Genomic DNA, 27,927 nt, shown 5'->3' with positions numbered 1-27,927 from the left:
GAGAAAGGGATGTAGGAGGGATGAGGGAACTCAGTTGTTGAGCTCCCCCAGCAGACTGAAACTTTCTGAAGCAGAGGTGGGTTCCCCGTCTGATAAGAGCTACTTGAGATGTGTGGGCCCCAGCACTCCATCACACCATAATCAGGGCAGGGGCTGGTTTCAAGACTGGCCCATTAAACCAGTTTCTGCCCATTGTTCAACACAGGGTTCCCCACACTTGCTGCTGTGTGCACAGATAAATCGCTCTGTGGTCTGTTTTCCTCCCCTCCTGGCCTTTGTCCCTGAGCTCTGACAGGGGCTCTTAGGTATGGAAGAGGGTGGGGTGTCATGAAGCCAGAGTGGGGCATCATCCTTGGGTGGATCCTGCTGGTGGCCAGGGCAGGGGCTGCCAGGAGAGGACCCCCAGAAGAGGCATCCTTCTACTATGGAACCTTTCCACCTGGTATGTCCATTCCTCCACTACTCTGTCCTCAGACTGTCTATCCATTTGTTGGTCTCTGTTGGTCTCCCTACCTCGGTTGACTTGCCAAAGAATTAGGTGCTCTGATCTGGTGGGATGGGAGACACCTTCATGTAGATGCTGTAAAATAAAACACCCTGATAAATAGGTGCGTGTATGTATGTGTGTGTGTGTGGGGGGGGGAAGTTCTTGGTCCATCAGTATGTCTATGTGGTGTTGGGAATTTGAATCCAATTTACAGCTTTGTCCATGCTAGGCAAGCAGTTTGGTACTGAGCTACATCCCTAACCCAGGGACTTTTAAAAAGTTACTAAATTCATAAGTTAAGAGTGCTTAGCTGGGGTGTGGCGCATGCCTTTAGTCCCAGCACTTGAAAGTGAAAGCGAGGCAGGTGGATCTCTGTAAGTATGAGGCCAGCCTGGTCTACAGAGCTAGTTTCAGGAAAGCCAGGGCCACACAAAGAAAACCTGTATTGAAAACAAAACAAACAAACAAAGAGAGCTTACTGCTCTGTAGAGGACTGGAGTTCAGCTCCCAGAACCCAAATACATTAGGTGACTCACAACTGCCTGGAATCCCAGCTTCAAGGGAGCCAGGCCCTTTTCTGGCCTCTTCAGACACCTGCTCTCACCCCCAACCCTCCAAACACAAATTGACAATAAAAATAAAACAAAAATCTAAACCAAGTTATTAAAATCTAAAAAACGATGTTAAAAGAACCCAGATCCTTTGAAAGCACCGCCAGTGCTCTTAACCGCTAGGGCAGCTCTTGGGCCCCCACAGGATGTTTTGATCACTCTATCTTCTCTCTCCTTGCCCCCTATGTTCCTACTCCAGGGAGATGGGGCAGGCCACAGGGTAAGTGCCCTGAGCCTGGGAAGCATGGTTAGAATTCTCAATGTAGCTGAAGCTGGGGTGGCCCGGGGCCTGGTGTGGGGTCTCTCTGCAGGTTTCTCCTGGGGCGTGGGCAGTTCTGCCTACCAGACAGAAGGTGCGTGGGACCAGGATGGGAAAGGGCCCAGCATCTGGGATGCCTTCACACACCGCGGGGAGGGAAGAGTCCTAGGGGACGACACAGCGGATGCAGCCTGCGACAGTTACTACAGAGTGCAGGTGAGTGAAGGGGGCTGTGTGGACCATCCTGCCTGAGAGCTGGGGAGTGAAGTACGGGGGCATGTCACTGACAGTGTCAATCACCTTGAACCCAGCCAAAGAGCATGGGGCCGAGGTGGCTAGGGCTGTGAGTGCCAGGATGTAGCAAGAAGGAAAATGAGATGAGACAGTACCTTAGTCTAAGCAATCAGGTACAAAAAGGCCAGTGCTTGGCCCCAGAGGGGCAGCTCACCTTCAGATCCTAGGGGCTGCTCACCTTCGGAACCTAGGGGCTGCTCACCTTCGGAACCTAGGGGCTGCTCACCTTCGGAACCTAGGGGCAGCTCACCTTCGGAACCTAGGGGCTGCTCACCTTCGGAACCTAGGGGCTGCTCACCTTCAGAACCTAGGGGCAGCTCACCTTCGGAACCTCTTTTCTCATTCAAGTTTATGGAATCTTATGCGGACTTCTCAAAAGTTTCCCAGCACGGAGAGGGAATTCATAGTACAGCCTTATAAAGGGTTACTTGGAGCTACAGATATGCATGATTCTCTAGGCCCCCAAGACTTGTCTTCCCCTGCTTCCCTACCTGTCTACACAGGAGGATATTGCCCTGGTGAAGGAGCTACGCGTCAGTCACTACCGATTGTCCCTGTCTTGGCCACGGATCCTGCCCACAGGGGTCAGAGGTGAGCTACAGCAGTCCTTCCCTAGGCTCTGCAGGGATCAAGTGAGGGTGACCAGCCCAGGAGCATGGGTTCAGCAGGTAACTGGTCTCCAGGTATACCAACAGCATTCTTCTATGGCTCAGGACATTGTGGGCTATGAGGGCTTCAGCCTGCAGAAGGCCACAGAACCCAAGAATGCTGTGCCCCACAGGAAAGGCCAAGTTCTGTTTCACTTGCAGCTGAACAGGTGAACAGGAGAGGAATTGAATTCTACAGCAATTTCATTGACGCCTTGCTGAAGAGCAACCTCACCCCCATTGTGACCTTGCACCACTGGGATCTGCCTCAGGTGAGGGCCAGGCAGGGTTCAGCGGGAGGGAGCCTGGTGTGAGGACCTAAAGAGACCAAGAAAGGGGGCAGAGCCTGGGGTTCTGGATAGAAAGCTTATTTGTTCTGCTGTGGCAGAATGCCAGACAGGTGAAGTTAAAAACATCGAAAGACTGTCTCAGTTCTGGAGGCTGAGAAGTTCGAGGTCAAATGCCAAAGGAATCAGTGAGGTGGGGACCGGCTTGTGCTTTCAAGATGGGGTCTTGAACACTGTGTCCTCTAGGGGGCACTGTGTTCCCACAAGGCAGAGGAGGAAGGGCGAGAGGCATGAACTAGCTTTGTCATTTTATAAGATACAGGAAATTTCCACGTGGAGCTGGAGAGGTGGCTCAGTCGGTAACACTGCTGTGCAAGCATGAGGGCTTGAGCATCATCCCCAGCACCCACATAAAAAGCTGGGCAGGGTTAGTGTGCTTGTAATCCTAGCACTTGGTGAACACGGCCACCCAGCCTAGCACAATCAAAGCCATGAGCTCCAGTCTCAGAAATGAAGTGGAGAGTGAGGAAGACACCTGTCGCTGATTCTACCCACCCCCACATGCACAAACATACATAGGAAGCATTAGCTGAGAGGCCATGCCGCTTGCAGTAAATGAAGAGTGTGGTCCTAAGGTTTCACACAATACTTGGCATAAGGAAAAATAATTAGGAAAAAAAAAATCCTTGTGTGTGTGTGTGTGTATGCTGCTGGGTACTGAACCTAGGACCCTGTGCTTGCTGGGCAAGCACTCTCCTACCGAGCCAAAGAAGCCCAAGTCTGAGAAATACCTTTGGACCCAGGTTTGATGACATGGTATGTTCCACAGGTTTTGTTCAATCTTTCTTTCCTTTGTTTGAGGCACTACCACTTGTCTCATCCATGACCTAGCCATGTCCTAGCACGCTTTAGAAATTGCTGTCAAGGGGCTGGAGAGATGGCTCAGTGGTTAAGAGCATTGCCTGCTCTTCCAGAGGTCCTGAGTTCAATTCCCAGCAACCACATGGTGGCTCACAACCATCTGTAATGAGGTCTGGTGCCCTCTTCTGGCCAGCAGACATACACAGAGACAGAATATTGTATACATAATAAATAAATAAATAAATAAATAAATAAAAGAAAAAGAAATTGCTGTCAACACTCAGGCAGTTTTTTTTCTTTCTTCAACCGGGCCCAACAGAGATCACAGCAAAGTCAGGGCAGTGGGTTCAAAGTTTTAAGGAGAAATAGGGGAGTAAAGAGGTGTAATCCATGCACTGAAGGGGAAAGGGAGGAGGTGGTGGTGGGAATGTGGGCTTCTGGGTGGGAGGGGCACGCTGTAGAGCACTATTGGAGGAGTGGCCTGAGACTCCCAAATCTAAGGCAAGGCGACTGGAAATTGGGTTAGGAAATTAGTAAGGGCTGGGGCAGAGGACACAGCAGGCTTGCAGCTTCCACTAACTTGTCGATGAGAATCTCTTCAAGCAAACCAGGAAGGCATTAGGTAACCAGGACAGATGAGTGACTAGCCTTGTGCACAGGTAGTGGCTTCTGCCACAGAGGTAACCTCACGTTAATAGATGAGGCTTCAGGGAGTGCCCTGAATTCAGCAAGACCTCAAAACTCTCGCCACACCTTCTACTGTCGCAAGGGATGTTCTAGACATTCCCTTGGTATCATATCTCACCCAGCACCCACTTAGGCAGACCAAGTTTCCTAAGGACCTGAAAATGACCCCGAACATCTAATCCTCCTTCCTCTACCTCCTGAGTGCTAGGAGAGGCATGTGTCCCTATGCCCAGTTTACAGCTTAAATATCCAATCTTTCAGCTTCTTCTTAAGCGGGCATTTCCAGTTCCCCCTGCTCCCTCCAGTTTCTGGCTTAAAGGATGCACCCCCTTGCCACAGAGGGTCTGTGCCCTACCCTGCATCTTTGCTCCCATTCTTGTACTGTAGTCATCCACGCTTTACCCACACATCTCCCCAATCTACTCCAGAGGCTCCCAGGGTGCCAGTTTCTCTCTCTGTTGGCAGATGCTCCAGGTCACATATGGTGGATGGCAGAATGTGAGCATGACCCGATACTTCAGGGACTATGCTGACCTATGTTTTGAGGTCTTTGGGGACCGAGTGAAACACTGGCTCACATTCAGTGATCCTTGGGTAAGTAGAGGCTCCTCTTCAGATGGGGAGACAGGGATGTGCCCTGTTGTCCCTCATGGTCCTGGGATCCCCATTGCTGTCTCTGCAGACAATGGTAGAAAAAGGCTACGAGACCGGTCTCCACGCCCCAGGCCTGAGGCTCCCGGGCACTGGTCTGTACGTGGCTGCACACCATATCATCAAGGTAAGCACACCATATCAACCAGGTAGAGCCATTGCCTCGGGCCACACTGATCCTCTGCAACAGCAGTATATGCCAAGGGCCCTTCTTTGAGGGTATGTAGAGGGCACGTCCTGTCACCTCACTGTGACCCTGCCATGGCAGAGGTACGACAATGGCTGCTGTAGGTCTTACCAAGAGGACAGAGGTAGGCATTCGGGAATTTGTCGTGTGCAGGTATAAACTTTGTGAAAATGGTGATGGAAGAAGGAGTATGTGACAGTAGATAAGGACCAAAGCACACAGAATAGTAGGAAAAGCCAGAGGGTGCAAGGACCAGCAGGAAGATCAGAGTGGGCACTGGCCATGACCTGGAGTTTTAGAAGAAATGGAGAGGCAGCTACAACCTTTTCCAGTTGAAGGTATGTGGGCTGGAGGGTTGTCTCTGCCTGAGTGAAGTCTTCAGGACAGCCAGTTGGCTAGTAGCATAAATGGGAAGGAGACGTTCAGAGAAGGTGCCTAGCATGCACTGAAAGCTGAGGAAAGACAGAGACAGTGGGTTGCTTATAAGACATGAGTGAAAATACAGGGAGTGATGCTGGGGCTACAAACCCGATGAAAGCCTTCCCCGGGGACACCTGGCTGGGAGGACAAGCTGCTCCAGCTGAAAAGATAGACCCAAGTTCACGTGAGGGAAATGACTCTCATGGCTCTGACTTTTTATAAAATTGACTTTTTGGTTTGAAACAGGGTTTCTGTGTAGTCTTGGCTGTCCTGGAACTGTCTCTGTAGACCAGACTGGCCTTGAACTCATAGAGATCTACTTGCCTCTGCCTCCTGAGTACTGGAGGTTAACAACCCCACTGCCTGGCAACTTGAGATTTTTAAAACAATTTATTTTATTTATTTATTTATTTTTGGTTTTTCGAGACAGAGTTTCTCTGCGGCTTTGGAGCCTATCCTAGAACTAGCTCTTGTAGACCAGGCTGGCCTCGAACTCACAGAGATCCGCCTGTCTCTGCCTCCCGAGTGCTGGGATTAAAGGCATGCGCCACCACTGCCCGGCTAACAACTTATGTTTGATTTATGAGTATGAATGTTTTCACCTGAATATACAATGCAGTGCTCTGGTAGGCTAGGAAAAGGGAGCTGGATCTCCTAGGATAAGAGTTACAGGTGGTTGTGAGCTGCTGTGTGGGTGCTAGGAACTAGGGTCCTTTGCAAGAGCAGTCAGTGCTCTTAACTACTGAGTCACTGCTCCAGCCTGACCTAAGAGTTCTTTAATGGAATAGTCGACAAGCAGAGCAATCTATGAAAGAGTGATATGAACAGTTAGGATTCTGATACTCTCTCTGCGGCATTCCACATCACTAGACAATTCCAGAGTTCATCCTGTTTTCTGTTTTCTTTTTTGGTTTTTCGAGACAGGGTTTCTCTGTTACAGTCCTCCCTCGCTGTCCTGGAACTAGCTCTTGTAGACCAAGTTGGCCTTGAACTCACAGAGATCTGCCTGCCTCTGACTCCCAAGTGCTGGGATTAAAGGCATGTGCCAGCACTGCTCAGCTTTCATACTGTTTTTCTTTTTCTTTTTCTTTTTTTTTTTTTTTTAAGATTTCTTTATTAAGGGGGCTGGAGAGATGGCTCAGTGGTTAAGAGCATTGCCTGCTCTTCCAAAGGTCCTGAGTTCAATTCCCATCAACCACATGGTGGCTCACAACCATCTGGAATGAGGTCTGGTGCCCTCTTCTGGCCTGCAGACATACACACAGACAGAATATTGTATACATAATAAATAAATAAATAAATAAATATTTTTTAAAAAAAGATTTCTTTATTAAGGGCTGGAGAGATGGCTCAGAGGTTAAGAGCATTGCCTGCTCTTCCAAAGGTCCTGAGTTCAGTTCCCAGCAACCACATGGTGGCTCACAACCATCTGTAGAGTGGTCTGGTGCCCTCTTCTGGCCTGCAGGCATACACACAGACAAAATATTGTATACATAATAAATAAATAAATATTTTTAAAAAAAGATTTCTTTATTAATTATGTATACACGTACCAGAAGAGGGCACCAGATCTTATTACAGATGGTTGTGAGCCACCATATAGTTGCTGGGAATTGAACTCAGGACCTCTGGAAGAACAGTCAGTGGTCTTAACCTCTGAGCCATCTCTCCAGCCCCCGTTTTTCTACTTACTAGCTAGCAAAATAGCAAGCATAAGAACTGGAAGGATGCCCAGGCTGTAGGTGCTTGCCATGCGAGCATGAGGAAGTGAGTTCAACCTCTAGGACCTAGGTAAAAAGCTGGGTTACAGCTACTAACCCTAAGTAGGGTCTAAGTTAGGGTTACTAATGTTGTGATGGCCAGGACAGATTTCTTCTTTTTCTTTCTTTTTGTTCTATTTTGTTTTGTTTTTCAAGACAGGGTTTCTCTGTATAGCCATCCCTGGCTGTCCTAGAACTCACTCTGTAATGAGGCCGGCCTTGAACTCACAGAGATCCACCTGCCTCTGCCTTCTGAGGGCTGGGATTAAAGGTGTGTATCACCACTGCCTGGCTGGCCACATAACTTTTTATTTGTCATTAATTAATTTTTTCATTTATTTTACATACTGACCAGTTTCCCCTCCCTCCTCTCCTTCCATTCCCTCCCCCAGTCTTCCAACTACCCCACTCCCCATCCACTCTTCTTCCATCTTTGTTCAGAAAGGGGCAGGTCTCCCATAGTAGTCAACAAAGCCTGGCACATCAAGTTAAGGCAGTACCAAGCTCCTCCCCCTACATCAGGACAGGACAAGGCAACCCGGCAAGGGGAATAGGTTTCTAAAAGCCAGCTCAAGCACCAGGGACAGGTCCTGATCGCACTGCTACATGACTGTCACACACAGGCAGAGGTAGGTCCCATGCAGGTTCCCTAGCTGTTGGTCCAGGGTTCATCAGCTCCAATAAGCTCAGGTCAGCTGTCTCTGCCACACAACTCTTATAAAGAAAAACATTTAACTGCAGACTTGCTTAAAGCTTCAGAGTCTTACTCCACTAACGTCATGGCAGGGAGCATAGCAGCAAGCATGGTGCTGGAGAAGTAGCTGAGAGCTACATCCTGATCTGCAGGCAGAGACAGATAGATTGGGCTTGGCATAGGCTTTTGAAACCTCAAAGCCCACCCCCAGTGACACACTTCCTCCAACAAGGCCACACCTCCTAATACTTCTAATCTTATCAGAGTTCCACTTCCTGGCAACTAAGCATTCAACTATGAGGGGGAGAAGCATTCTTATTCAAAGAACCACTCTATTAGGGTGGCCAAAAAAACTTGGTGAGGAAAGGGTTTATTTCACTCACAGATATGTGTATATATGTATACACACACACACACCCCAAAACAAAAAACAAACAAACAAAAAAACTCCACACAGACACACTAACCCATCAACAGAAACAATGAAGGCAGGAATTCCAGCAGGGCCAAGCCTAGAGGCAGAAACTTCAAGGAGTACCTTACTGACTTGCCCCTCAAGGCTTGCTCAGACTGCTTTCTCTCTCTCTCTCTCTCTCTCTCCCTCCCTCCCTCCTTCCCTCCCTTTAATTTTAAATTCTCTCATACAGTACATCCCAACCACAGTTTCCCCTCCCTCCACTCCTCCCAGTTCTTCCCCCACCTCTCCTCTTCCCCAGATCCACTCCTCTTCTGTACTCCTTCAGGGAAGAACAGGTCTCTCAGGGATATGAACCATGATTCATATCATACAAGTTCTGACAAGACTAGGCACAAACCCTTATATCAAGGCTGGGTGATGCAACCCAGTAGAAGGAAAAGGGTCCCACAAGCAGGCAAAAGAGACAGAGACACCCCCTGCTCCCACCGTTAGGGGTCCCACAAAAACACCAAGCTAACAACCATAATACAGATGCAGTGGACGTAGCAGATTCTTGTGGTGAGCTCCCATGAGCCCTGCTTAGTTGATTCTATGGGCCGTGTTTTCCTGGTGTCCTTTAACCCCCTCCCCCCCTTCCATGGGGTTTCCTGAGCTTCAAGGGGAGGGACCTGATGGAGATCTCTACTTTGGGTTCTCTCTGCCTAAAGTCTGACTGTGGGTCTCTTCATCTGCTCCCATCTGCTGCTGGAGGAAGCCTCTCTGATGACAACTGGTCAGTCTACTTTCTTATAGAACCCTGGTCCACCAGTCCAGGGACCCACTTACAAAAGTCTGGGCCCTCTCCATCAATCACAAATTAACAAAATGCCCTACAGGCTTGCCTAAATCCGATCTTCTGGAGACATTTTCTCAATTGAGGTTTCATCCTCTCTGCTAGCTTGTGTCAAGTTGACATAAAACTAGCCAGGGTATTGGGTGTGGTAAAAGCGTGCTTGTAATCCCAGCACTGGGGAGGCTGAGACAAGGAGGGTTCTTGGGAGTTTGATGGCCAGAATCCAGCCTACTGGAGCAAGCGTCATCCAGGTCCCAAGGAGAGACCCTGTTTCAAAAACCAAGGTGGATGGCTCACGAGGATCAACACCCAAGGTCGATCTCTGGCCTCCACATACACAAGTACCTGAACGCTGCATGCATGTGTGCACACACACATACATATATGTGCACACACACACACACACACACACACACACACACACACACACACACCGGAAAGAGAATGTGAAATAGGGGCTTTCTGGGAGTAACAAGTAACACTCAAAACCTTTGTAGCCTGAAATAGTTGGGTTTAAACATGGATGAGTCTCAAACTTCAGCAAATGTCAGAAACACATGGGGACTACGTTACAACATAGATAGCAGTTGGGCCTGGTGATAACACATTTGTCATCCCAGCATTTGGGAGGTAGAGGCAGGAGGTGTATGAGTCTTTCTTTGGGCCACCAGTCCCCAGGAAATGACAGCTTCCTTACTATGAAAGCTTGGCCTTAGCTTAGGCTTCTTCCCTATTAGCTCTTGTAACTTAATTTTTTTCCTAAATTAGGAGTTGATTTTTTTAAAGTAATTTTTACTTATTTCATGTATATGGTGTATATGTATATGGTGCTCTATACATAGAGCCTATATAGCAGAAGATATCAGATCCCACCATAGATGGCTGTGAGCCACTATGTTGTTGCTGGGAATTGAACTCAGGAGTTCTAGAAGAGCTGCCAATGTTCTTAACCACTGAGCTATCTCTCCAGCCCCAGCTCTCAGAACTTAAATTAACCTGTTTCTATTAATCTACCACCTGACTTTTTGTCTCTTCCATTCTGTACATCCGACTCCCTCTGCATCTCACTAGCTTAATACCACGTGCCTCAGAGTCTTCCCGACCTCCTTTCTTCCTGGAAGTTCTGCCTATAGCTTCCTGCCTAGCTATTGGACATTTAGCTCTTTACTAAAGCAATCGGGTGCCTTAGGCAGGTGAGGCAAAACAAAGACACATCTTCATGCAGTATAAACAAATATCCTGAAACAAACAGAATTAAAATCTCAAAGCCAATTTTGATTACACAGCAAGTGTGAGGACAATTCAGGGTTCCATGAGCCCTTGCCTCAAAACAAAGAAGAAACAACCCAAACAGGATGCTGGGCCCTGCTCCCAGAGCTTGCTCCAGCAGGTCCTAGTGAGGGGCCTCAGGAACTCACGCTTCCCCCAGGTCCTCAGGAGGACTGCTGTCTTTCTAGAGACCTACACCAACAATTTAGAGACAATAAAGGATGGGCTGGGGGATGATAGCTCAGTTGATAGAACACTTGCTTGGCATGGACAAGACCCTGGATTCAGTTTTAATGTGGGGGTGGGTAGCTATAGCAGTAAACACACAAACTGACTTCTGCCCATTTCGACTATGCTTCCTCTGCAGTACAAAGGAAGCAAGTGTCTCTGGAAGTCAGAGGGAGGGAGTCCATGGTAATTGAGACTGGATTCAGAAACATGGGAACTTTGAAGTTGGAGCTCAAGAGTAGGGAAGACAAGAAAGGCCACTCCCCAGCCAGCAAGATGGCTCAGTGGGCAGACACTTACTGCTGAGAATGACAGCTTGAGTTCAGTTCCTGGTATGGTGGAAGGAGGGAGTTGACTGAACGAGTGTCCTCTGAGCCACCCCCATGAGTAAACAAAACAAAGGAAGGAAAAAAGACAGGCAGGCAGGGGAATGGAAGAGTCAGGTACATGTACTAATTCTTTTTTTCAGGCACACGCCCAAGCCTGGCATTCTTATAACAACACATGGCGCAGCAAACAGCAAGGTGAGCTGGGACCCTCAGGCTCAGACACAGGCCCGGAGGAGCCAGAACCTGCCTCTCTCTACCTCCATTTCCTTCCTTTAAGGCATGGTGGGAATTTCACTCAACTGTGACTGGGGAGAACCGTTGGACATCAACAACCCCAGCGACATTGAGGCAGCTGAGAGATACCTGCAGTTCTGCCTCGGTTGGTTTGCAAACCCTATTTATGCTGGTGACTACCCCCAAGTCATGAAGGACTACATTGGTGAGCTGAGTCATGGTTTTGTTTTTAACTTACCTGCTCATGTGTTCATGTGTGCAAGTAGCATATGTGTTCAGGCATGCATGCATACAATCTTAGTAGGTCCTCAGTCATTATCCACCTTGTTTTTTGAGACAGGGTCTCTTACTAGAGTGGAGCTTGCTGAGTAGGAGAGGCTAATTGGCCACTGAGTTATAGGAATCCACTTAACTCTGCTTTTCCAGTGCTGGGATTCAAGCACATACCATCATTCTCAGTTAAAAAAAAAATCGTGTATGTGCTATGTGTGTGTGCGCGCATGCACACACGAATGCCAAGGCACAAGTGTGAAGACAAAAGACAACTCTGGAGCTGGTTCTTTCCTACCATGGGATCCAGGGAATGAACTGAGGTCAAAAGGCTTGCACATAAAACACCTTTATCTGCCGAGCCATTTCAACAGCTCACACTCAGCCTTTTTTTATTTTTTTAAATAAAAACATGGGTTCTAAGAATCAAGTCCTCATGCTTACAAGGAAAGCACTTTACCAACTGAGCTATTTCCCCAGCCCTAAACCTTTTTTTTTAAAAAAACTATACATATTTATAGGGCCTTGTGCTGTTTCAGTATATATGTACACTGATATTTACATCAGGTTAAACACAAGTTATTTATCATTGCTTTATGGTAAAAACTCTTAAACCCCTTCTAGTTTTTTTGAGAGGCACAGTACACTGTTACCACAGTCGCTCTGCAGACAACTGCACAGTCGAGCTTCTGGGGGCAGGGGGCGGGGGGTGGGGTGGGGGGCTCTGGGACAGCATACCAGGCTCAGCTCTAGGTCTGCTGCCCTTTAAGTGAGAGCAGCGGAGGTTGTCTTTCTGGGTCTGGCTTCAACATCCTTAGGAAATGCAATTTAAAAAGCTTTGAGAGTTATCTCACCCAAGTCAGAATGGCTGTCAAGTAAACAAACCTTGGCTAGGACTTGGGAAAGAACTTTCATTCACTGCTGGTAGGAGGAAAAACTGGTGCAGCCACTATGAAATCAGTGCGGCTCCCTCATAAACAAACGAAATTTAAAAGCAACTAAAAATAGGACTAGAGAGACAACTCAGTGATTAAAAGCACTTGCTACCCAAACTTGACGATCTAAAATAAATTCCATTTCCCAGGGCCTATAAGGTGGAATGAGAGACCAGATTCCTTCAAGTTGTCCTCTGCCCTACACACTGTTGCCATGGTAACCTCCAAATATAAATAAGAACTACTAATTGACCTAGCTATATATCATTGGACTAGGCAACACAAATACACTAAAGACATACTTAGATATTCGTGCTAACTGCTGCATTGTTCACAATGGCCAGAAAATTGGCCCATCCTAGATAGTCATAAACAGATGAATGTCTAATGAAAATGTGGTATATATAAACAATGGACCCTTCCCCCGCAGGCTCCAAACAGGGTTTCTCTGTATAACTGCCCTGGCTGTCCTGGAACTCACTCTATAGACCAGGCTGACCTCAAACTCACAGATATCCTCCTGCTTCTGCCCCTCCTCACCAGTGCTGGGATTAAAGATGTGTGCCAACCCTGCCCAGCTACACAAAGAAATTTTATTCAGGCATTAAAAAGAGAAATAATGACCTTTGTAGGAAATGAATGGAACTGGAAATTATGTTAATCAAAATAAGTCAGAATTAGAAAGATAAACATTGGATGTTTTCTTCTAAATGAAAACAGATTTTAGTGGTGTGTGTGTGTGTGTATGTGTGCATGGGGGATACTTGAAGAAGGGAAGAAGAGATCTTTAAGGAAGGGGGAATAAGAGAAAAAGAGACTACTAAAATACATAAGGCAAGAGCGGACAGAGAAAGAGGACAAATAAGGACAAAACATACATCTTAGGTGTTTACTACTGTGAAGTAGTAATAATAATATAGCAACTCTATATGATAAAGGCAACATTTAATTGGAGCTGGCTTATAGTTCAGAGGTTTAGTCTATTATCATCATAGCAGGAAACATGACATGTAGGCAGATATGGTGCCGGAGAAGGAGCTGAGAGTTCTATATGTGTATCTGTACATAGCAGGAAGAGAAAATGCCACACTGGATACAAGATGTCAAGGCCCACTCCCAGTGACACACTTCCTCTAACAAGGCCACACCTCCCAACACTGCCTGTAGTTGGGATTTTTGTTTTGTTTGTTGTTGTTTTTACTCTTTGGGGGCCTGCCATCCAGCTCCCAAATAAATACATGGAGACTTATTCTTATTTATGAATGCTGAGCCTTAGCTTGGCTTATTTCTAGCCAGCTTTTCTTACTTATCTTTCTTCCCTTCTTACTCTGTGGCTGGCTGTGTGGTTGGGTGGGCTGGCCCTTGGTGTCTTCCTCTCCCCCTTTTCTCACTCCTCTCTTGAGCCTCCTATTTAATCTTTCTTCCTGACAGCCCTGCCCATCCCTCCCCTGTCTTGCTATTGGCCATTCAGCTCTTTATTACACCAATCAGGTGTTTTAGACAGTGTAAATTAACACAGCTTTACAGAGTCAAACAAATGCAACATAAAATGTAGCACACCTTTGCATCATTAAACAAATATTCCACAGCATAAACAAATGTAATATATCTTCAATATTCCAGAGGTATCAGTCCCTATGAGCATATGGGGCCACTTCCATTCAAACTACCATAGCATAACACAACATACAAAAATGCCATCATGAAACCTATAACTTTATATGCTAACATAAAAAAATTCAGACCTTCAGTATGACTGGAGCTAGCCTTAGCCCTATTTGTAGATGCATACAGCACTAACTACTATATGAGACAGTGCAGGGATAGTGCCCAGTGACTTTCCTAGTTACTATATTTGACTGACAGCAATAACATGCTGACGTTCTAAGGATATGAATAATACAAACCTTTCACTCTTTTAATCAAAGTCAATAGTCTCCCGCAAATGATCTTATTGTCCTATTAGATCATTGTTGGTTTGCCAGAGTATGTAATGCCATAATCAGGTCTGCATCTTTTCTTCCATGAACATATATCTAGGCAATCTTTGCATGTTAGCATAGAAAATGTTGCCTTGTTTATTCTAATGGCTACACACTGTAGTACTGATGACCATTCAATAATAATTATTATTATTTTAAGAGGGGTTGTTTTAGATTTTATGTGTGTGAGTGTTTAGTCAGTATGCATGTCTATATACCACGGGCATGCATGGTATCCATGGAAGCTAGAAGGCGGCACTGGATCCTCTGGAATTGGAGTTACAGATGGCTGTGAGCCACGTGTGGGTGGTGGGACTGAACTCCGGTTTGGTGGCAGCAAGTATTAGCTGCAGAGTCATCTCTCCAGAACCTATGATTAGTACTGTGGTGCTGGGGATCAGACCCAGGGCCTTGTGCACGTTACACCCCCAGTTTTCCACCATTTATTTAGTCATTCCCTTGGCAAGGAAAATATAAGTTGTTTCCAACCTTTTGCTACTCAACTCACAGTGAAGACACCTGAACACAGATCCTTTTCCACAAGTGGGCAAAGTACAAGATAAAGAGGTTTGGAGTTTGTTAAAAGATGTACCATTTCAGGCTGGAGAGATGGCTCAGTGGTTAAGAGCACTGGCTGCTCTTCCAGAGGTCATGAGTTCAATTCCCAGCAACCACATGGTGGCTCACAACCATCTGTAATGAGATCGGCGACCTCTTCTGGCGTTCGGGCATATATGGAGGCAGAATGTTGTATACATAATAAATAAATAAATCTTCAAAGATGTACCATTTCGGGGGCTGGAGAGATGGCTCAGTGGTTAAGAGCATTGCCTGCTCTTCCAAAGGTCCTGAGTTCAATTCCCAGCAACCACATGGTGGCTCACAACCATCTGTAATGAGGTCTGGTGCCCTCTCCTGGCCTTCAGGCATACACGCAGGAAGAATATTGTATACATAATAAATAAAAAAAAAAAAAAGAAAAAAAGATGTACCATTTCAAACCAAGACTAGGGCAAAATTTCCCAGTGCAGAACCGGTAACATCTTACACTGCCAACGATGTAGGAAGACATCCATGACTCTCCCCTACCACCAGTGAAACACTCTAGGAGTGTTTCAATGTAAGGAACAAAACCCTGCCTTCTTCAGATAGCCAAAGAGCTGTGCATACACCACTCACTATTAATGAGTGAAAAACATTACACTCTTTGTGTGCTAGGGGTCCAATCCAGGGCCTCATACATGCTTGTCAAGTACTCTATTACTAAGTACACTAAGCCATAAATAGTAAGAATATAAATTTTGAAACTTTTTAGATAGAGGCTGGGGAGATGACTCAGCAGTTAAGAGCACTTGAAGCTCTTCCAGAGGGACAGGCTTAGTTCCTAGCATCTGCATATGGTAGACCACAGCTCATGTTAACTCCAGCTCAGAGGACATAATACTTCATTTTGATCTCAGCAGGCATTGTACTCATGTAGACAGACATACACATAAACATATACATAAATAAAATAAATCCTTAAAAAAAATTAATTAAAGTAGGTGGTATTCAAATGTCACAATTACAACTTGAAAGGTCAAGGGTGTATTTTTCACACAGCCAAATTCTTGTTTTTGTGTTTTTTTCCCCCCAAGATACGGTTTCTCTGTGAAACAGCCCTGGCTCTGCCTCCCTAGTGCTGGGATTAAAGGAATGTGCTGCAGCTGGATTCTTTAAAGTTTAGCTTTCTAAAAAGGTTTTCTTATTTTTGTCTTATGTGTATGATGCTTGCCTGCATGTATGTGCACCATGTAGTACCTTGTGCCTCTGGGTGTCAGAAGAGGGTGATGGACCTCCTAGAACTAGAGTTAAAGCCAGTTGTGAGCTGCCGCGTGGTGTGGAGGACTGACCCCGAGTTCTCTGCAAGAGCAGCAAATGCTCTTACCTGCTGAGCCATCGCTCCAGCACCAAAGCCCAGGTTATACATCACTTCAGCAGCACTGTGGGACAAGATGACTGTGAGAAATAGACTTGGTTAAATTCTCATATTCTCTCTTGTCAGGAACAAAGAGTGCGGAGCAAGGCCTGGAGATGTCGAGGCTGCCCACGTTCTCCCTTCAGGAGAAGAGCTACATTAGAGGCACATCTGACTTCCTGGGACTGGGCCACTTTACCACTCGATACATCACTCAAAGGAAATACCCCTCCCACCAGGGGCCCAGCTTCCAGAATGACCGTGACTTAATAGAACTTGTGGACCCCAACTGGCCAGACATGGGGTCTTCATGGCTCTATTCTGTGCCATGGGGATTCAGAAGGCTTCTCAACTTTGCCCAGGTACTTATCCCAGCAAGCTGTGTAAGACTTGCAGACCTGAGTTTAGTCTCTTCCAGCAGACGCTCAGATGACTACATAAGAAAACTGATAAATACTAGGTATGGAGGCACACAACCGCAAGCCCGGCCCTTGGGAGGCTGAACACAGGAAGATCAGGAATTCAGTCTTGGCCTCTATACACTGCATACTGAGCTCCAGGCCAATCTGAACTGCAGGAGACTCTACTACAAAGAAACAAATAAAAACAACTCAAAACAACAAAAACTTAATAAGCCAATAAACCCAGTACCCTGCACTTCAGAGGCTACTAAACATAGGTCCTGCAGACTGATACTTATGTAAACAACCACTTTTTAAAAAACATTTATTTATTTATTTATTTATTATGTATACAATATTCGGTTTACGTGTATGTCTGCAGGCCAGAAGAGGGCACCAGACCTCATTATAGATGGTTGTGAGCCACCATGTGGTTGCTGGGAATTGAACTCAGGACCTTTGGAAGAGCAGGCAATGCTCTTAACCGTGGAGCCATCTCTCCAGCCCCCAACAACCACTTTCAATTACAGCTGAAATCTGACATTTAATTTGCCTTTTTTGTTTATTTTTATTTTATATATATGAGCATTTGCCTGAATATAGGTATGTGCACCACAGCGATGGCTGGTACCCATGAAGGTTAGAAGAGGGGCTCAGATCCCCTGGAACTACTTAAAGACGGTTGTGAGCTGCCATGTTTGTGCTGTGAACTAAACCTCCTAGATACTCTGTAAAACAGCACTGAGTATATCTAAAGCCCCTTAGTCTCAATTCTTTAATTTACCCTTTGACAATTTCCTATATGTATGCAATATATTTTGATCATTTCCATCTTCCACTAACTCTTCTTTCCCCACTTCCACTTAACACTTCTTCCAAACAAATTTGCCTCCTACTTTCATGTCTTTGTGTGTCTGTGTGTGCGCGACCCATTGAGTTCAACGCAGTTGCTTACGTGCATGTGGGTGAGAGGCTATTTACAGTATTTACTCTCACAAGGTTACACCACTGGAGAAAATGACTGCTCCTCTTTCAGATATTTTTAGTCCATTTAAGGCCCACCTGATTTTTTTTTTAGTATTTTATTATTTATTATGTATACAATATTCTCTTTGTGTGTATGCCTGCAAGCCAGAAGACTCCATTACAGATGGTTGTGAGCCACCATGTGGTTGCCGGGAATTGAACTCAGGACCTTCGGAAGAGCAGGCAACGCTCTTAACCTCTGAGCCATCTCTCCAGCCCCAAGGCCCACCTGATTTGAAATGGAATTTGTGGGAAAGAATAAGACCCTGAAGTGCATTTTCCCAAATAAAGCCAATTTATTGAGAACTATAGTCTTTCATATCAACTCACCTGCCTATACTCCTCTCTCGATAAATATGTAACACCCACTAAGAGCTAAGTACTTCATTAGAATATGGCAGCCATGTGTAAGTCAGATATTTGGAATTCATTCTTGCCTCCCTTTCAGATTCAATATGGCGATCCTCCCATATATGTGACAGAAAACGGAGCATCTCAAAAGTTACACTGCACTCAATTCTGTGATGAATGGAGAATTCAGTACCTCAAAGAATATATAAATGAAATGTTAAAAGGTGAGATAAGCCAAACGGTGGTGGCTCACGCCTTTAATCCCAGCACTTGGGAGGCAGAGGCAGGTGGATCTCGGATCTCTGTGAGTTCGAGGCCAGCCTGGTCTACAAGAGCTAGTTCCAAGACAGGCTCCAAAAGCTACACAGAGAAACCCTGTCTCAAAACACAAAAACAAGAACAAGAACAACAACAAAAAAAAAAGCTAAGATTTGACTTATATGTTTTTCTTCTTAGACAAAATTTAAACTACCATCTACTATCAACTAAAACTTGCTTCTAAATCTCATAAAACAACTCAATACTATCTAATTACTTCTAAGTGGATAAAATGTATTCAAAAATGCAATCATGTCTTCACAGCTATAAAAGATGGTGTGAATATAAAAGGGTATACTTCCTGGTCTCTGTTGGATAAATTTGAATGGGAGAAAGGCTATGCAGATAGATATGGATTCTACTATGTTGAATTCAATGTGAGAAACAAGCCTCGCTATCCCAAGGCTTCGGTTCAGTATTACAAGGAGATCGTCACAGCCAACGGGTTTCCAAACTCACGAGAGGTACGGCTAACTTACCCACATCTGTTCTGTTCTTAGAAGAACTAACAGTTGAGATGCACCACACCTCTCCTGTCTTCTACGGAACAGGATGGGGAACACAGCCTCCTCTGGCGCTCGTCACCTCTGCTTAGGATGGAGTAAGCACACCTCAAAATTTAGTCCCTTCCAGATAGAGTATCAGGGTGACAAGAGTCCTGTCTGTCACATAAAGATTCCAATTGTTTTCTGTGTTGTTGGAACCAGGGATTGGCCAGAGCTTTACCTATGACAGGCTCCAGCTCTAGACGTTGCTTCCCCCTACCTACCCTTCAGGTTCTTATTTGCATCTAGATTGGAATTCTGATGAATTAAAAATGTTACACTGGGGCTGGAGAGATGGCTCAGTGGTTAAGAGCATTGCCTACTCTTCCAGAGGTCCTGAGTTCAATTCCCAGCAACCACATGGTGGCTCACAACCATCTGTAATGAGGTCTAGTCCCTCTTCTGGCCTGCAGGCATACACATAGACAGAACATTGTATATATAATAAATAAATAAATAAATTAAAAAAAAAAGTTACACTGATGCAAACAAATACTACCTACTCTTCAATATGTGAAAAGTTCTATAAATCAAATGTAGGACTATATCTTTTCCCACCAAATGACAGAGCCATATACATGCACTGCCTCCAAGCCAAGATTAAACAGAAACAAATTTTAAGATTTTAAAACCTATCAAATAGGAGTCTTAGTGTTCTTGTTCAATTGTTGGCACAATTGCCTGCAACTCCTAGCTCCAGGCAATCCAACATCCTCTTCTGGCCTCTGTTTGTGGAGGCCACTTGTTCATTCCCAGCTGCCCAGACCCGAAATAATCACACAGAAACTATATTAATTGCAATACTGTTTGGCCAATAGCTTAAGTGTATTTCTAGCTAACTCTTACATCTTAAATTAACCCATTCCTATTATTTTGTATTTCACCACGAGGCTCATGGTTCACCAGTAAGGTTCCGGTGTCTCCTTGACTTCACCTACTTTTCTCCTCCATCTCTGCTTGGAATTTCCACCTGGCTTTACTCTGTTAAGCCATTGGCCAAAATCAGCTTCTTTATTGATCAGTGGCGATGAAACATATTCATAGCATACAGATGGGAATTTCACATCAGGCCTCCATGGGCATACACAGGCATATTTAAAAAATTAAAATTTTAAAGAAACAAACTACCAAATAGTTCTGATAACCTACAAATTTCCCATCAGCTCTACCTTGTCTGTAGCTACATCTACAAGCATGGACTATAAATTATGATTTAGAAGGTTTTAATAAAAAAAAATTAAAAATAAATCTGACTTCCTTGCTAGTATTGCTTCTAAGTAAACCCAGTGGGTCTAGAAGTGAAGTCAGTGACTACTGCCCTTAGTTCTTCACTCTGTCAATCCTAGAGTCAATACACCTGAAGGTGGGGGTGTCTCTCAAGGTCAGCTTTAGCTACATAGCCAGTTTGTGGCCAGTATACATTGAGATCATCTCAAAAAAATAAATAAAATCCAAACTGTGGGTATTTTTATAAATGTGCTTGTTTCGGTAAGACTGATTATTATTCTTTTTTTTAAAATGCTGCAAGATCCCCGGGGGCAGTAGGCAGCAGAAATGCTGTAGGTCCCAAATGGTGGTAGTGGGCCATGTGGTGGCAGGCAGCAGGCTCTGGGAGCAGCCAGTCCCAGGCAGAGACTGCTACCGGTCCCGGAGCAGTGGCTGGTCCCAGGCAGGAACACACATGGCAGGCGGGCAGGAGACAGAGACATGGATAGACACGACATGCAGGGTGAGGTTGAATATTTATTCAGGGGGTTATGGAGAAGGAAGGGTGAAGGGGGGGACAGAGAGAGAGAGAGAGAGAGAGAGAGAGAGAGAGAGGAGGAGAAAGAGACAGAGAAAGGGGGGAGGCAGAGAAGTGGAGAGAGACGCAGAAGCGAAGCTGCCTCTCCGAGAGGAAGATGGAAAAGAGAGCAAGCTCAGGCCAGAAGCTGAAGATCAGCCTGCCTCAGCGGATGGGGGAGGGAGTGGGCGTGGCTTGTCTCTTAAAGTGTTAGGGAAGAACTGACTTCTGCAAGTCTTCTACATGTATATGCATGCATATACACAAACAAATGCATATAAATTAAAAAAAACTTTCATTTATTCTAAAAACAATGTCAAACATAGAAAAACATAAGGCAACCTTACTTACTAAGTGGGTTTTCATTAGGTGGAAAGTTGGCGTCTCAAAGCTTTGGAAACTTGCTCCATCAACAACCAGATGCTTGCCACAGGTGAGGACATTCTTTTCTTTATAACTATGTAATTTTACATATGATGGCATTATCAAAAGTAGCAAAATGATCTACCTAAAATCAATATTCCCAACCATTTAGGACTAAAAATGTCTTTTTCTTTAATTTTTGTCATACAAGCATCTTTAAAATTTTATTTTTTAGGTGCCATAGCTACTAGAAGGTAGGCTTTTTCCCTCCTAAGACAGGGTTTCTCTGTTTAACAGTCCTAGCTGTCCTGGAACTAGCCCTCATAGTCTAGGGTGGCCTCAAACTCACAGAGATCTGCCTACCTCTGTCTCCCAAGTGCTGGAATTAAAGGTGTGTTCCACCACCGCCCAGCTGAAGGTAGGCTTTTGTACATACTAAGCAAGCTAAACTCCCAGTCTCTACAGCATTTTAAATGTCTGTCTGTCTGTCTGTCTATCTAGGCATATATATTGAAGCCAACATGGACTAAATGAATTCCAGACTAATGGGGGCTTAAAGACTCTATCTAAAAAAAAAAAAAAAAACCAAACAAACAAAGCAAAACAAATAATGTAAAAGAAAGAGAAAGCATGCAAGCACATGAGAAATGAGGGAGGGAGATTTCTTCGATATGTGTACAGGCCAGAGGGACAACCTAGTGTTACACTCAGGAACTTCAATCACTCCCTTGGAGAGTAAGTTTCTCACTGGCCTGGAGCTCATCAATTAGTCTAGACTGGCTAGTCAGCTAGCTCTGGACTCTTCCTGTCTCTACCTCCCTGTCTCGGGGGTGGGGTGGGGGGGTGGGGAAGAGGTTCCAAGAACATTGCACCTTGCCATTTTATCATTTTATGTGGGTTCTAGAGGTCAAACAAGGCAAGTGCTTTACTGCTTGAGCCATGGCCCCATTCACAAGAATGATTTCAATTTCTCTAATCATTCTTTTGAATTAGACTACAAATTTATGTGCCTACCAGTTTTATTAAAATGAGCTTGTGGAATAAAAGGAAAAAAACAGCTATTATCAACTGGAATGAAGAAAAGCAAAACACAGGTCTTATATTAATCAAGCAAGTAACTTTTGTGTGTAGCACTGCTAGGAATTAAACCTAGGGCTTCCAAAACACTAGGTGCTCTACTATTGAGCTATCTCCCTAACCTTTTCACTTTTTCTTTTTAAATTTTCAACCTTTAATTGTATTTATTGCTATTGTATGTATGTATGTACATGTATGTATGATGTGTATGAGAGTATGTGAGGCACTCAGGATAACTATGTGGTATTCTATCCTTTCATCTCTCCATGGGTTCTAGAAAATTGAACTCAGGTGGTCAGGGTTGGGGAGCAACTACCTTTACTCACTAGGTCATCTTATCAGTCCTACTTAAAAAATTTTTTTTTAATGTGAATGAGAGTTTTGTCTGCATGTATATCTGTCTATCATGTGTATGTCTGATACGCATAGAGGATAGAAGATGTGGTATCAGAACCCCTGGAGCTGTCATGTGTGCACAGGGAATCAAACTTAGGTCCTCTGAGAGAGCTGCCAATACTCTTAACTGCTGAGCCATCTCCAGCCCGGGCCCTGCTTTCTGAGACAAGGTCTCACTAACTTGCCCAGGATGACTTTAAACTCAGTAGCCCAGATAGGCCTTGATCCTCCTACTCCTGCCTCCAAAGTAGTTAGGATTACAGGCCTGCAAGAGATCTTCAGCAAATAATCAGTACTCCCTAATATTTGAGGGTTATTTTAAGCCTCAGAGCTAACAGCAATGAACAAAGTACTGTCCCTACTTTAAAATATATCATTTTACATAATTTTCTTTTTCTTTCCTTTCTTTCCTTTCCTTCCTTTTCCTTTCCCTTCCTTCCTTCCTTCCTTCCTTCCTTCCTTCCTTCCTTCCTTTCGAGACAGGATTTCTCTGTGTAGCCCTGGCTATCCTGGAACTCGCTCGTAGATAAGACTGTTTGAACTCACAGATCCCAGATTTGCCTGCCTCTGCCTCCTGAGTGCTAGGATTAAAGGACTGAGCTACCACCACTGGGCTAAAAAGGTATCATTTCTTATGCAATGGGATCTAAAAGGATTCAAAATATAGAATGTTTCTGAAATCTATTTTTCTGCATAAGGACAATTAAAAGAAATATACTTCCTATTTTAATATCATCCTTTAATCAAAAGATGATCAAAGCAGGCGGTGCAGAAACCCTCTCAACAAACTATCTTTACAGGCTAGCATATAACCATGCACCAGCATCCCTATTCCTAAATAACCAGGCCACGTAAACCATAGTTCAAAAATCAAAGTAAATGCAACACGACTGCAGTACAGGATTTGCTGACGAGACTGTGAGCTTCATAAGAACATAGCCACGCCCGTTTATTTCAGTCACCAGGGTGCTCAGCAGACAAATCAAGGTCTTCCGTCGGATTGGTGCCCGTACCACTTAGCTCTTAAAGATTAAACCATGTGAGAATTATCAAATAATTGTTTAGGTTTTTAATGAATTTTTGTATTAACAAACAAACGAGTTTAAGAATTACCATTAGAATTTGTAATATAGACATTCCTACATCTCTTAATGTTTTATAAGATATATGAAGAATAACAAACTCAAAAAACTAGAAATGTTTCCAGTGGATTCTTTTTTTTTTCCTTTTGAGGCAGGGTTTCTCTTTGTAACCCTGGCTGTCCTGGAACTCCTTCTGTAGGCTTGCACCACCATACCCAGCCCGAAGGGTTCTTTTACAAGTTCCTCAGTAAAAATCCAGAGAACTCATGGAATATGGATGCTAATATGTTGAAATTAATGCCAGCATAAATATTATCCACACTTAGGCTTCCTGAAGTTCCAGTGAAAGAACCAAATTTAGGCATTCCCAGATTTCTGTAACATTTCCAGCTCTCACATAAGTTCTGTGTGATGGCAGGGATCCCCCAAGGCTGTGTGCAGCCAAGTGAATGCTCTGCCTCAGTACTACAGTCCCACCACCATTTTAAAATCTGTTTTATTTACTGTTTTGGTTTCTTTTTACAACAAATAGGAACAATTAGATACCATAGTTAAAATGGATGGTAGCAGTGTACACATTTAGTAAATAGAACTTGGGAGGCAGAAGCAGGAGGATCTGTAAGTTCAAGGCCAGCCTGGTCTACAGTGAGAGTTCCCAAAACAAAAATAAAAACAAAAAACCCACAATGGTACCTCTTCTTTAGTTTTTGTTTCAAAACAAACTTCATGTCTGGTGGAATGTTCTCTGTCCGTTTCAGAGCCCTTGCTTAGGCACATGCACATGGCTTCGGAGATTGTGGTACCCACAGTTTGCGCCCTCTCCATCCTCATTGCTGCCCTGCTGCTAACACTCCTCCTCAGGAGCCACAGCTGAGATAGGATCTCATCTCCACCTTCATCTTTCGGAGGATCTTCAGAATCACGCTTCTTTTTCTGCTTCAAAAATTATGTGATGTCTATTTTTTAGGTTTTGAAAATTACCTCCGAATCAAAATAAAAACAAGCATAAATAAAATGAAAGCAACCTGTAATTTCAATTCTCCTGAAGTCAAGAGTTAATATTTTGCTATATATTGTAAGACTTTAAGACAATTCTGAAGCCATTTTGACAATTCTGAATCCTCTCAGCCTCCATGCCATAGTGCTTCCCCTCCTCCCCTGGGAACCAAGGACCTAACAGCTACACTCGCACGTACTCAGTTCCTGAACAATTACCCATATACGTATGTTTTGATTTGGTCCCCTGGGAAAAGGGGTCAAAATGACCTCTTACCTCATCTGATCTGGCAACAGTTCTTCAGCCAATTATTGGTAATAGCCCTTTCGAATAAGCCAATCAGAATAGTCAAAGAACAGCCCCCCTTGCTTCTGTGGCCCATTTAAAAGTAGACTGTACCAGCTATTTGAGGTCTCTCGGCTTCCCGAATGCTGGGGGACCCTGTCATGACAGAATTAATAAAATCCTCATGCTTTTACATCGGCTGTGGTGTGTGAGATAGTCTCTGGGGGTGACTCCTCCTCGGTGTTTGGACGCTAGAGTCCAACAATATCATTCACATACTTCATTTTTCAAAATTAGGAATATAGTCTATAGCTTTGTAACTTGATTATTTTTCATGTATCTGGAAAGATTACTATAATATACAAATGACTGTCACTCAAGCACTGCCCTATCTGTTGGATAACATCAACCTAAAATCCTTTCAGGCTGTAGACTATTACCTAAGCAGGTGGGCAGTAAGAGAACGGAACATGTGTGTCCTGAGACCACGCGTGTCAGTCACTGCTGCAGTCAGCAAGGAGACACTGCAATATCAAGCTGTGACGGTAAAACATCTGCTAGGGAACAAAGGTCTCTGTTTTTTTGTTTTGTTTTCTCTTTAATTTAAATAAAAGCTGGCGTGGCACTGCACACCTTTAATCCCAGCACTCAGGAGATAGGCAGGCAGATCTGAGTTTGGGGCCAGCCTGGTCTACACAAGAGCACTCTAGTACAGCCAGGACTACATACCCTGTCTTAAAGACCACTTTATTTTTTTTTTATTTTTACTTTTTAGACCACTTTATTTTTAACCATGATAAAATTAATCTCCATTTATTAGAGGACAAATGGGGCTTAAGAGGGAATAGTAACATCAGGCATTTTTACTCATTATTTAATTCTATTTATTTTTGTTTCTGAAACAAAAACAAACAAACAAAAAAAGAGATCTGATGGGCAAGGGTAATGCACACCTTAAATCCCAGCACTTTAATCCAACGATCTTTTGAGGTTTATCAAGACAGGCTGGCCTTGAACCCAGAGCTCCTCCTACCTCTGCCTGACAAGGGCTGAGAATAAGGGTGCCCCACCACAGCTTGGTGGTGCTTACTTTTTGATTTTAAAAAATCAAAGTAAGAAAAAACAAAAAAAAAAAAATCAAAGTAAGATTTTTAAAATGGTGTTTACATTTGGGGCCCAATGAAATTGAGCTGAGGAAAACTGTTTATTAACAAAATTGCTTTTCATGTTAAGTTGGGGTCTGTTTACGATTTCTCTCTCTCTCTCTCTTTTTTTTTTTTTTTTTTTTTTTTTTTTTTTTTGAGACAGGGTTTCTCTGTAGCTCTGGAGCCTATCCTGGTACTAACTCTTGTAGACCAGGCTGGTCTCGAACTCACAGAGATCCACCTGCCTCTACCTCCCGAGTGCTAGGATTAAAAGCGTGTGCCACCACTGCCCGGCCATGATTTTTTTCTCTCTCTATCTCTCTCTTTTTTTTTTTTTTTTTTTGGTTTTTCGAGACAGGGTTTCTCTGTGGCTTTGAAGCCTGTCCCGGAACTAGCTCTTGTAGACCAGGCTAGCCTCGAACTCACAGAGATTCGCCTGCCTCTGCCTCCCAAATGCTGGGATTAAAGGCGTGTACCACCACCGCCTGGCTCATGATTTTTCTCTTTTACCAATGATTTTGAAATTGAACTCTTCAAATTTAAAATGCAAAGATATTACCACGCAAAAGTCATTTTCATTTCTTTGATTCTAGAGTTAGCTGATGTATTAAGTGGCCAACAAAATGAATCTGAGACTTGCCAAGTCAAGTAATAACCTGGCAGGCCATTCAGGGGATGACAGGTGAACAATTGTATTCCTGATGTGTAGATTCAAATTAACAATATAAAAGTATCTAAAACACGAGGCACTCAACACATCGCAGCATATTCAAGAGAACACAGATACCTTGCAGGGACCCTCGGCACGTGTTACTTGAAGTGCACCTGGCTGCAGGTAACCATGTTAATAAAAGCAGCCCTTTCTTCCAGGCTACCATTCAGTGTCAACTCAGAAAAATCTGTAACCAGAAAGACAATGAGGTCAGTCAGAACTGTTTCACTCCATGTATGATGCTGATTTACCACAACACAGCAGATGAGAAGGCGCGTGGATGATACCTGTCTTCCACTTGAAAAGAATCTAAGGAATCTGGCAAAACTCAGCCAGGGCAATTGTTTATACATAAAACCCTCCTTTTAAACCAAGATTAAACAATCTGACATTTAAAAGAACTAAAAATAGAGTAAAAGAACAAAAGAAAGAACAAAGGAAAGAAATAAGGAAAGAAAGGAGGGAAGAAAGGAAGGAAGGAAGGAAGGAAGAAAGAAAAAGAGAAGGTGAGCTACCCTCCCTTGGGAACCAACTACATTAATTTCTGTGTCACCACTTAAGGCTCAATAAGTGTCTTTTCTGAATCCTGCTATAATGTAATTTCAGAGAAGAAATTCTTAGGATTTACATGGGGTTTTTTGTTTGTTTGTTTGTTTTTTGTTTTTTTTTGAGGCAAGGATTCTCTGTGTAGCTTTGGAGCCTGTCTTGGAACTAGCTCTGTAGACCAGGCTGGCATTGAACTTGAATATGCTGTCACCACCTGGCTCTAAGTTCTACATCTTACTTAAAAATACACAGCATAGCCGGGCGGTGGTGGCGCACGCCTTTAATCCCAGCACTTGGGAGGCAGAGACAGGTGGATCTCTGTGAGTTCGAGACCAGCCTGGTCTACAAGAGCTAGTTCCAGGACAGGCTCCAAAACCACAGAGAAACCCTGTCTCGAAAAACCTAAAAAAAAAAAAAAAAAATACACAGCATGATTTTAACTAATGATTTCCAGAAAAATTCTTTCAGTTTAAAGTTTTCTGCATTTTGTCTATATGTGATAGTATCAACTGTCAATTTGACAAACTCTAAAATCACCTGGGAAATAGGACTGGGCACACTGTGAGTTATCCTGATTGTGTTAACTCATGTGGAAAGACCT

General features: G+C 44.1%; 2 protein-coding genes across 5 annotated transcripts in view; one reads left to right on the top strand and one right to left on the bottom strand.

Annotated features, from left to right (window-relative positions):
- The first annotated feature begins 327 nt into the window (after positions 1-327).
- Lctl (lactase like) lies at positions 328-24,620 on the top strand. Of its 3 annotated transcripts, XM_041679569.1 has the most exons (13): positions 328-442; positions 1,410-1,573; positions 2,155-2,242; positions 2,461-2,570; positions 4,599-4,727; positions 4,816-4,911; positions 11,062-11,116; positions 11,199-11,360; positions 16,387-16,661; positions 18,175-18,301; positions 18,660-18,859; positions 21,093-21,156; positions 24,400-24,620. In XM_041679569.1, the coding sequence occupies exons 1-13, from the start codon at positions 328-330 to the stop codon at positions 24,513-24,515; spliced, it is 1,701 nt and encodes a 566-aa protein (XP_041535503.1). In that variant the 3' UTR covers positions 24,516-24,620. The 3 variants fall into 3 exon arrangements, with proteins under 3 accessions (XP_041535503.1, XP_041535504.1, XP_041535505.1); XM_041679570.1 differs by lacking the exons at positions 328-442; positions 1,410-1,573; positions 2,155-2,242; ... (1 more) ...; positions 18,660-18,859; positions 21,093-21,156 and having other exon boundaries at positions 4,638-4,727; XM_041679571.1 differs by lacking the exons at positions 328-442; positions 1,410-1,573; positions 2,155-2,242; ... (2 more) ...; positions 18,660-18,859; positions 21,093-21,156 and having other exon boundaries at positions 4,638-4,727.
- Zwilch (zwilch kinetochore protein) overlaps positions 23,614-27,927 on the bottom strand; it is a 47,726-nt gene continuing 43,412 nt past the window's right edge. Inside the window, exons 18-19 of one of the 2 annotated variants that reach the window (XM_041679567.1) lie at positions 26,856-26,967; positions 23,614-24,577 (exon numbers count right to left, since the gene is read on the bottom strand). In XM_041679567.1, coding sequence (XP_041535501.1) covers positions 26,879-26,967 — 89 coding nt within the window. In that variant the 3' untranslated portion in view covers positions 23,614-24,577; positions 26,856-26,878. The remainder of the gene's footprint in view (positions 24,578-26,855; positions 26,968-27,927) is intronic. The other variant, XM_041679568.1, reaches the window with a different exon arrangement.

The sequence above is a fragment of the Microtus oregoni genome, unplaced genomic scaffold (assembly GCF_018167655.1).
Source record: "Microtus oregoni isolate MIOR12 unplaced genomic scaffold, Mior012 000032F_ref0000030, whole genome shotgun sequence".
Lineage (NCBI taxonomy): Eukaryota > Metazoa > Chordata > Mammalia > Rodentia > Cricetidae > Microtus > Microtus oregoni.
The sequence above is the reverse complement of the archived record's forward strand: the minus strand, read 5'-3'. Positions and strand labels throughout refer to the sequence as shown.

Excerpts from the sequence above, each read along its gene's own strand:
- Lctl (XM_041679569.1), top strand. The coding sequence starts at position 328 with ATGAAGCCAGAGTGGGGCATCATCCTTGGGTGGATCCTGCTGGTGGCC. Across the intron at positions 2,571-4,598 it reads ACCACTGGGATCTGCCTCAG|ATGCTCCAGGTCACATATGG; the intron begins GTGAGGGCCAGG and ends CTCTGTTGGCAG. Across the intron at positions 4,912-11,061 it reads CTGCACACCATATCATCAAG|GCACACGCCCAAGCCTGGCA; the intron begins GTAAGCACACCA and ends TCTTTTTTTCAG.